We start from the raw sequence: 10,561 nt of genomic DNA on the forward strand, positions 1-10,561 counted from the left end.
GTCTCACTTCTTTGTTTTCTATGTGTGTAGAGATCTCTGGCCTCTTCTTAGATCATTGGTAAGTTTATTCTTCATACTATCTACTCAGGAATAGAATCTGATTCTATGTTCTTCCAACAGGACTTATGTAGGTTAGTAATTGGCAGGGATTTTTTTCATGTAATTTACTGTAGCACAGTGTTGTCATGTATCTGTACCCTACTGTAGTGAATATATAATCTTTCTTTGTCTCCTGATTAGTGTGATGATCCTATAGAAGAAACCCTAATCCAAAACAATATTAGTTGGGTGGAAAATGACTATAGAAGCTCTGAGAGCTCTGAGAGCACTGAGAGCTATAGGAGATATTGCCACTATACATAGGAACAAGAGATCCATAAGTTGCTAACATTGATATGGTAGCTCTCAATGCTCTCCAACAATATCTGTTCTATAGTATCCCTATGAGAAATTTCCTGGTTTGCTGATGTGAGACGTCCCGATGATATTCGCTCCAGAACATCGCTCAGATCGTGCGGGAACGGAGCGAAAATTTTTTGGAAGGAACCGGGCATGATTGAGGAGCAGGTGGAAAGGTAGAGATTCTGTAGAGCGAGAAGAGATAAGAGATGACTGCAGTACTTATAGCAGTTTCTTTTATTGTTCCAAAACGGTTACAAGGAACAGAGGCTGGTAGTGACAAAAGTGGCACTTCGGTGAGCCCTTTTGTCCTCATCAGGCACAAGGACGAAACGTGCCGTCTGATGATAAGCGAACGCCGAACGAGTCCGCGCTTCCCGCGCTTCGAACCGTACAGTTGATGGTGGAAACCTCAACCTGTACCGGACCATTTGGTTTGGTTCGCCATATCACCTGCCGGGTATAGTCACTCAGAAAGATCACAGGTCCTGCTGATCTTGCGAAGCGTTTCTGTGAAGGAGCATCTTCCGCGTCTCTCAAAAATGGAAAACAACGGTACAATTTTCGGTCTGTCGCGCAACTCTACAGCATGCTGGAGTGGCAAGATCTACGCTTTTTCATCTTGGACACGGTCGCAAAAAAAATGGCGAACCGCCTCAAACGGTACAGCAAAAAAACGACAACACATTGATGGACGGGGAGAAGCATATACAACAAATACAATGTAATTACGGAACTATTTCTGTGCCCGATCTCGTGCCATTGAGACTCGTCGGATGAGCTTGTCTAATCCTGTCTCTTCACTCCATTTCCGCCTAGGGTCCATCCCATGTCGGGGCTCTCGAGTTCGTCTCGTAGTATTTATCAAAAGCACGATTGTTCTGGTCAAGCACCCGTTGGTCCTCGAGGATCGTCTGCAACCCAGCGTTCGTTATATTACCGAGGATATTCTGGTCCGCCAAGTATTTTAGAACATCAAAGACGCATGTGATGCAATTGCCAAACGGTTTCTTCGGCTCCCATTGCTTGAAGGCGCTGAGGAATCCCATGCGGGTATCCGCGTTATAATGTCCCAAATATGTCCAATTCCAATGCGCGATACTCTGGCTGTTTATGGACCGAAAGCTGAATCGGAATAGGTAGGGGTTCGTTTTTGCGGCTTCCAGGTCAGGGTTGTTTCTGAGCTCAATGACCTTGTAGCCATTATGCACCGGGGGGCTGCTCTTGTCGTAAGCTTCCCAGACAACACAGAAGTGAAGCACGCCCCGGTTGGGGTCCCGGTGTACGACGAGGTTGACGGGAAGGATGTCAGGTGCCAATACGGAAGCGGACCCCGGGGTAAGGGAGGGGAAATCGGGCGCGGTTTCAGCTTCCATCCTAGCCTTGTCCATTTCCTCATTGAAAGTCAGCATGCTTCGAAGAAAAGAGGATTAGTTATAATTTGTATAGAAAGTCGTAATTGTGTTCACATTGGCTTAGTATGTGGAGGAGGCGATTATTCCGTTGGATGATGAGGAAAAGAGATGCTGCGAAGATGCCATCTTCAGGGCGAGGGTAAGCGGCTTTATATAGCCAGAGAGTGCTGACGTGCACCGAAAGCCCACCCTAGGACGAAAACATGGTGCATTCCGACAAAGGGTACAATGAACTAGTTGGAGGCATGCGATGGGACGGACGATCGTGGACACCTCATGTTCAGGAAGTTACGAAAGGAGACAAAAGGAAATCTCACGAACCAATGTCCCACAGCAAGCACAAGCCGATCCGCCCACAGTCTTCGCGATGGCGTGTTACTGACAATCCACGATATGGAAAGGAGTCTAGGAAGCGGTTACCTCACCTACGTCGTCTCTGTGAGCCACTGAATCCGATAGTGGCGCGAAGAAGTTCAGAATCCGTCTTGGATACATTAGGAACAAGGGGTTGTCCGCCTTTAGCTATCTTGACGGTGATAAAGAGGGGACACAGAGTGTGGCGTGGAACTATCCGATTGAATAATGCATCACATCATGCAGCTTCTCATAAGATCACATCAAGAACAAGGAGAAAAGGTACGGCAATATACTTTACGCACGCCACCATCACGAAAAGACTCCTTTGCTTTTTAAGTCATTCTTGTGCTATTTTTCCTGTACTTATGTGTACTTGACCTCGAAAAGACCGTTTTAGACTAATAGATAATGTTTTGATTATTACGGACCCCCCTTTGTTCAAAGACATAATAAGTGTGAACTTACCTGGGCCCGGTGCCACATAAATTGGGTCATAGACCCCCCCGTAGCACACGACATGCAGACGGCAGTACAACAACAATCAACATAGATTCATGGTATCATACATACAAAATGATACAATACACTACATAGTCTATCCCTAACATGGATGGAGCACAGCAAACTATCATCAATAGCGTGGCCGAAGGCTATTCACCCTGCACGAACCAGACGATGCGCACTCGGAGCACACGAACCGGTACATCCTCCTCGACGACATACTTCAGTCGACCTTGAGCCTGGCTCGACCACGGTGCCCAAAAAGTGATCGTCCCGCTCTCATGGGCCCTGAGACTGATGGGCCTCCTCCCGGCCTCACGCATCCTGCCCTGCTCCTCAGTGTCGCTTCCGCCAACGCCGTCTCTGGAAAAAGTCCGGAACGGCGTCTCGGGCGTGCTCCTAAAATCGCCCTCACTCGAGCTCGACCTGATATCATCCACCTCCCGCTTCTTCACCGGTAAGGCCATCCACATCCTCCCCATCGCTTCGGGGCTCTCTTTGCCGTCGACGATCAGATGACTTAAGGGCGTGAGCGCGACGCTCGTCATTCCGGGTCCGCAACTCACGCTTGGGCCGTCGAATGCCACACACTTGAACACCGCCGAGGCGTTCCTCGCGCCCTTCATCTCAGCCCGCCCGGACGACGCTATCCCAGGAGATCGGTCTTGAAGCTCGTTGGAGCTTGGTGTCGACATCGTACTTGATCTCCTTCGTGAGGTCGATCATGTCGCCCAGCTTTAGCAAGACCAGCCCTAGCCCAGCAACCCAGAGATCAAGCCCACGAAACCCAGCAGAAGAAGAGACTCAGCAGACCTAGGACCCAGCAGACCCAGATACGCAGCCAAAAAGGCCCCAGTTCGCGCCTCGGTGTCGATGTCGATGTCGATGTCGCCTAGCTTTAACCAGACCAGCCCCAGTCCAGAAGCCTAGGTATCATGCCCACAAGAACTATCAGACGAAGAGACACAGCGGACCAATAGACACAGCAGACCCAGAGACCCAGCCCAAGAGACCCTAGAGAACACCGCCTGGTCTTGATGTCTTGCTCGATTGCAGTCGTCGGCCGGATTCGTCGTCGTGCCCGAGTGTGGATAATCAAGGCGTCGGTTGTCTTGAGCTTACTCGCACGGATGCACCTGAAATAAAACTGCACAAGACGGGTGAGGAAAGAAGCATGTAGACCGAAGCGCGATCTCACTCACCTATCAGTAAGCATATGTTAGCCTCTTCCCCACCGTCGTCTCCTCGCACCTCCAAAGCGGCCGCTCTCTCGTGCTCGTCTGCCGAATCTGTCAAGGAAAGTATTATTACCGGTTGGAGAGTCTGCCAGTCGCGCAAACATGGTCTGTGGCGAAAGGGCGAGACATTGGGCGTGACACAGGATATCGTGCGGATTCGCCTTGATTGCGAAGAAGGGATCTTGCTGGTCCTCGTCGAGCGACGTTGAAGTCAAGAGCAAAGATGGAACGACGCGTCAGCAGCGAATCGCGTTGATAGGCAACGTGCACAGCATCCCGGTTCTCCGGCAAAGTCCGATAAGATCTCGTGTGGCGCGAACACAGTTCGTGTCCTTTCATGCCGTTTCTTCTTCGTCGTTATTGTCCTGCCCGCCATCCCTGCAATGTCCGCGTTAATTTCTCCTGCAATGACATGTAGCTTAGTCAGTTTTCACTTTCGGAATTATCTCACAAAAAATTATGAGACCGGTGAGCCTCTTGATCACACAAGTACTTAGGTACTAAGTTAGTCTCGACTTCCCAGTTGGAGACTCCAAGTGCAAGTGTCAAGTCTCGCTGTCAGGGTATGTACATCTTTGCATGAGCGGCATCAACATACTTCACCCCAATAGTGTTTTTTTATCCTTAGCTGCCAATGTATAGTATCTTTTTGGGTTAAATGAAGCCCGCTGTCATGTCTGATTCTTCCTAATTGCAGCATGCTTGAGGTCTAATTTATCTACTTTAGCTGCCCTGGTTCGATTATCGGATTTGTATACAATTTCAACAGGATTTTATCAAAAGCATGTTTTTGTAGAGACGGTCCAGATAGTCTATACCTAAACGGCTCTTTAAGCGTACTAGGACAAGAGCATCGAGGAGTGCTTGAGGACTGGAGCTGGATGAGAAGGCGTGGAGCATGAGATACAGCACGAGCCCCATATGGCTTAAATCACATATAGGAACTAGAATCGTCGAGGATGAAATCTAGTTCGAGAGCCTAGTACAACTCGGGGTGAGTTGGGTGGCCGAGAGCTGATGACAAGACAAGCAACAAGCCCAAGCGACGCACCAACTGTTTGGAAATTTTTTGGAGCTGCATTAATCCTTGCGCTGGCACCAAAATTGCCTTCGACGGTCTTATTGTGGTGTTCGTAATCTTCTGCCTTGTCCTCTTTTTCGTTGCTGGCACCGTCTTGCCTTACAACGACAAAGCCTGGCCTGGTCTCTTTTGTAAGTGTCGCTGTCAATACGGGCCGTCGACGCGTGCTTCCGATGAATGAGAAATCGGTATTATTTGTTTCTGAGATTAGCAGAGAAACGAGGGTATGAGAGTGCACGTTATGGGGCGCCGTTCTGAGCGCTCTCAACGATAGAGATGTTGACAACATGAATAGAGAACAAGACGAAGAGGTGAACAGCTGCAAGGTTCGAGAGCCAGCAAATTATACGCATTGCTATGTACATCGAGAGAGGAACACAGTGATCATGATGTTCACGAATCGCGGGTACGGTCAGGTATTTCACCAGCACCCTCCTGCAATATCAACTACTTATCTCTGTCATTATGCGGAATGCTGAGTCCACGAAGCGGACTGCTCGAACAAATATTGTGCTCTCCGATATTAAGCCTCGTTTGACCCCATCACAGCCAGGTGCTGCACGCACATCGCCTGGTGGAAAGGAGATGCAATACAATCAGCCTTCGTGGAACAAGGGATTTCGACGCGTGTCGAAGTTGCCACGCCACTGGGAGTAAGTAGTATGTGAATGAACGGTTCGCCGAGAGCACAAGACAAGTAAGTTGTCTCGAAAGATAAAGGATAAGAATCGAGGAGCATCCTATTACGCCTTATTGGTCTAACACGGGTTGGCGACGAATTCAGTGGTAAGGGTCAAGACCGGGTCGAAAACCGAGAAGACACCAATAGGGCCCGGGACACTCCTATGTAGGTTGCCCGAAAGGCAGCCACAAATCGACGCAAAAATATGCAAAAGTCGGGGGTCGAAGGAGCTAAAATTGCGTCGCTTTGATCATCGTCTGCGAAGCTATCAGCTATATCGGACAACACATTGTCGAAATCAGCATCAACATCTTTTACCGCTACAGAGAGTGACGTTACATCAGGAAAACCCTCCGGAGCTACTTATCAATGATTATAGAGAAGTATCGCTAAACTGCAAGTATGCATTTTAGAATGGTCCCCTTAAAGTTATTGAACATTTATCGATACTTTGAGCATATTCTTAGATGTCTTTCCTCATGGTTTTCTTGGTTAGACCTAGGGATTCATCATGATTTGCACTCTTGTACACTCAAAAAAGTGCCACAAAACATTTGGGATTGCAGATACCGGGGTCACAGTGACTATACATACATATATACATGCTGGTCTCAACTGAACAACATCACGAACAGATCCGTAGTAGGTAACGACTAAGCCTCACATAATAGGTCTAAAATTAAAGAGAAAGAGACAAGCGTTGTACAGTACAAGGAGCTATGATAACTCTCAACCGCGCAAGACAGGCGCACGCTGGCGCGTCGCCAGTGTCAGACATATCAATGGTGCGGAAGGATGATTGTAAGTTCAAGACAGGGCTTGACTGTCCTTGACATGGCGGACGTAATACGCAAGGCCGAAAGAAAGAAATAGAAGGCGAAAAGAAATGAGACGGGACGAACCGGGCACGATTCGAAAACCTGCACACTCGGTCACCTCCACTTACTTGTTGTCTCTCGGTGGTCGAGGCGAAGCACTGGCGCACATATTAGCATGTGTGTATGAGGATATGAAAGAGTCAGGGAAGTGTAAGAGAGAAACAAAATGCGAGAAACGACGCACATCATTGACCGAAAGCATTGCGAAGAAGCTAAGCGCACGATGACGCATCTCGTACGCGTTCAGTGTCGATGGTCATGACCCATAGCCTAGTCAACACACGGGAAAGGAGTGTGAGCATGATACCTACAAAGAAAGACACACCTCTAGCAACAGCCTACAAGGAATTCAAGACTAATTCGAGTTGGTTAGCATGGATGAGCGACACGAACTTTGAGGCGTAAAACCAATGTGAGATGGTCATCAAGACGGACAACGATGGGAGAGGCAGCCACTGCAAGTACGGAGGAACTTACGACGAGTCATACCTCTTGGCGTTCATAGAATATGGTGACGCACCGTTATCTCCACTATCACTCACATGCGCATTGCCTCTCACCCTCTTCGCTAGCCTCTCAAGTCTCTCAATCTTCTCCGCCTTGACCTCCGTCTCGCTTGAAAATGATTGTCTTCCGCGATTGTTTCTGCTGGGAGTGCGTCAGTTACTTCTTTGGATGGCTGTCAAGGTATCGCCAGACGAAGTCATCTTCGACTTTGACGTGAACGATAGGGATGGAAGAGAGGTGAAAGGAGAGGAAGAGAGGAGAGAACGAGAGGAGCGGCGCGACTCGCCAACGCAGATCAACGGAGTCACGTGGCACTTTAGGGCAGGCTATGGCTGGTGCTCGACGCGACTCCGGCTGACGCTTTGCCTTGCGTTTGTCGCGCCCTTCCTTTCCTTCCACCACCACGGTCGTTATGCTCTCTCCTGCTCTCTCACGTCCCCTCCTCGTTTCCCATTCGACACTTCATCTCATTGTCTCAGAGCACAGACAATGTGTGCCCACGAAGGGATACAGTGCGTCCCATGAGTGGCATCGCGCCTTTTCTCATTCACCAAATCTTGCTTTGTCTTCACGGTTTCGTCTCTATGAATCACAGGTACATGACTCATCAGATCTGCAATCGCATTTGGGCTTCACACAACGTATCAGCGGCGCCGGCGACACGATTGAGCGACTTCTCTTTCGTGTCAGCGCCATGCATTCTCAAACAAGGTGCCGTTCATACTCAGTCTTGCTTTTATTTTGTCCATCTCCCTCCCTCCTGTCAATACTAAAATTACCCTCCGGGCTCTTTCGAACGCTACAGCTCGTGATACCAGTAGGTTGGCGTGCTCGACTACCGCGATAGCACGTCTCATCTAAGTGTGCGTTTACGCGTCGCATGTCGTGTCACACCCCCTTTGGTCCTCTCTCTCTCGACCAGCCTCTCTATCTCTGCTTCGACCGTGACTTGCTCACCAACCTCACCTTCCTGCCCTCTCGTACCTTTTCTGTATATCTCGAGTGACAGGTTCTTCCTTGAAACTGGTATGACCCTCGGCGAATGCATGGGATCAGGGCCACACAGCCCTTCGAGTGTGTATACATTTCTTTCTTATCTTTCTGTGACTTCTCTTGTGTTTGTTTCCTCCTTCTCTTCACTTTTGTGCATCTCTGTGGTTCTGTGTGAAGTGTCCGCCGTGCCTGCTTCACGATCGTGCTACCTCATACAGTACATTGCCATTGTCATCAGTTATTCCGGCTCGCTTCCTGGAGCTCTCAGTGTTTGATACTACCCCACTTGTTGACCCATTTTGTTGTGTATGTGGTTGTGTTCATGAAATGTACATAACTGGGATCATGGTTTGATCAACTCCAATCATCCCAGCATGAATGTCACAAAATATGCGAAAATATTTGCCAGTATCTTGTGGAAGGTATACACAAAGTAGGTATGCTGCGAGTTTACATAAATATGGAGAAAATATTGATAAGTCGCTCGGGAGGGTTTTCCTGATGTAAGAGTCTTGATAGCGTACCGTTGCCAGAATAGCGAATACATATATGACCCTTCGTCCCAACCACGTCATGTCAGTCCTCCAGCTAGAACGCTGACCACTTGGCAATACGTACCAGAAGAGAGGACCATTAGCCTTTCCTGGCACCGTCCGGAAGAATATATTAGACATAACAGCTTCTCCGTCCACGATAATCCTTGATCCTTGACCTAGGTAGGCGAGAATGACACACATCAGCAAAACCGCAGCCATCTATCTTATCTATCACGATCTAGGCAGTCTTGGCGCTCTGATTGCTTAGGCACATTGCTTGCTCTCGACTTCGTAGACCTCTTAGAGTACTTATGCACTTATGTGCGAGTAGGTTTTATGAGCCGGTCAGATTGCGAGGCCCACATCTTTGCAGAACAACAGATATCAAGGATCTGAATTTGGCTGTATTACAATGACATAACATGCAGTACAACATAACTAGGATATGGACAAGCTCAATGATGAATGGTACTACTTGGGCATGAAGCTTCCAAAATCTGGTAAAACATCAAAGGGAGGAGGGAGCCAAAGTGGCATAGCAAGTATTGCATAACCTAAAGAAAGGTGGTCTGAGGGCGGGTGCCGCTATCACAACCATGTAAAGTCCTGACTCGAAATTTGAAAAGAGGCTGAGAAGAATGAAGAACGCCTGCGACAAACCAAAATGAAACAAACAAATTTACGAAACATACGAAAACTCAGAGGCAACGAGCGCTCTGTCCCGAGCGCTCTCCCCGAGGATCACTCATATCCCTCCAGTCCCATTTCGAACAGCGAAGAAGACGAAGATGACGAGACGATGCGCAAGTCGGTGAAGGGCACCGCGATGGGCGCGCGATGCGGAGGTGTCGTCAATGGCATGCGATGCAGACATGTCGTCGATGAGCGCGCGATACAGACGTGTCGTCGTCGCGCTAAGCGTCGCTGTTGTCATGGTCGTTCACCAGTAATGCAACTGTTAACAGTCTCTTGAGAAGGGATAGGGTATAAGAGAGGACAAGGACTGCATACGACGAACTGACCTGCGCACTGAAAGCTCGACTCTTGCTTACTCCCCGAACCCAATCCAATTCAGCACCGGTCCTATCTTGCCAGAGATCCTGACATACAGATCAAAGGTTTCTCGAGGCAGATAGTCTCGGAGTCAGTTAATAGGCAGGAAGGGAGCGACGGTTGAGCGATGCGGCACGAGAGGACAAGAGAGCCGGGCGAAAGTTTTGGGGTGACGCGTCGCGCTTACGCCTGCCCTAAATCCGCACGTGATCTCGTTGATCCTGAATGGCGTCAGACTCAGTGGCGGCACGGCGCAGTCCCCTTTCTTCCCTTCCCTCATCCCCACTCACTACTCGTCTCGTCCTCCTCACCCGCCACAGCCACGTTTGTCCGATGCTTAAGGACCTACAATGACGGCGCCTTTGGGCTTTGGTAAGATCATACATTGTCACTCCTACATAAATACCTTCAACGCAGGCGTCCTTGTAGTGAGCATTATAATGAGGCACGCCATTTCCGTCTGGGCTCATTGTAAAGAGCCGCGGCATTTGCGTGCCCCTCCCTCATTATAATGAGCTCTTGGGACGTCTTCCGGGCGGTTTTGCTCATTATAATGCGCCTCCACCCACTCAAACCATTTTCAGACTCCGCACTAGTGGAAAACAACGGATGTTTGTTTGTCTTTGTTTATCTCTCTGATTCCTACAGCTGCTGCCCTGGATCACCGCTTTCGATACTATTTCACACGGGGCTACTCCCGGCGGGTCCGCCACATCTCTCCCTTCCCCCATTCCATTGTACTTTCTTTGCTATTATAGTAGTTTTACATGTGTTACAGATTACTATAGTGCACACAGCACTCAAAACCATTACATTGGCCATCAAGAACCAGGTGTCATGTTTTTATGGTACTTGTGGCCGGTTCTTAGCTGGTGCCACACTACTCTACAGGGCTCAGAAATTTAGATCCCAGTGAATTCA

General features: G+C 48.9%; 3 protein-coding genes across 3 annotated transcripts; 1 reads left to right on the forward strand and 2 right to left on the reverse strand.

Annotated features, from left to right (window-relative positions):
* Positions 1-1,214: 1,214 nt before the first annotated feature.
* Positions 1,215-1,811, reverse strand: STEHIDRAFT_162681 (uncharacterized protein; the record flags this gene model as incomplete). The annotated part of the gene is made up of 1 exon (XM_007310305.1): positions 1,215-1,811. One exon carries the CDS (start codon positions 1,809-1,811, stop codon positions 1,215-1,217), a length of 597 nt encoding a protein of 198 aa, XP_007310367.1.
* A 1,010-nt stretch (positions 1,812-2,821) lies between these two features.
* STEHIDRAFT_162682 (uncharacterized protein) lies at positions 2,822-3,367 on the reverse strand (the record flags this gene model as incomplete). Its single annotated transcript, XM_007310306.1, has 1 exon — positions 2,822-3,367. One exon carries the CDS (start codon positions 3,365-3,367, stop codon positions 2,822-2,824), a length of 546 nt encoding a protein of 181 aa, XP_007310368.1.
* A 5,733-nt stretch (positions 3,368-9,100) lies between these two features.
* On the forward strand, positions 9,101-9,723 carry STEHIDRAFT_125859 (uncharacterized protein; the record flags this gene model as incomplete). The annotated part of the gene is made up of 2 exons (XM_007310307.1): positions 9,101-9,545; positions 9,613-9,723. The coding sequence occupies exons 1-2, from the start codon at positions 9,252-9,254 to the stop codon at positions 9,721-9,723; spliced, it is 405 nt and encodes a 134-aa protein (XP_007310369.1). The 5' UTR covers positions 9,101-9,251.
* Between the last annotated feature and the right edge of the window lie 838 nt (positions 9,724-10,561).

This window comes from Stereum hirsutum (assembly GCF_000264905.1).
Source record: "Stereum hirsutum FP-91666 SS1 unplaced genomic scaffold STEHIscaffold_19, whole genome shotgun sequence".
Taxonomy (NCBI): domain Eukaryota; kingdom Fungi; phylum Basidiomycota; class Agaricomycetes; order Russulales; family Stereaceae; genus Stereum; species Stereum hirsutum.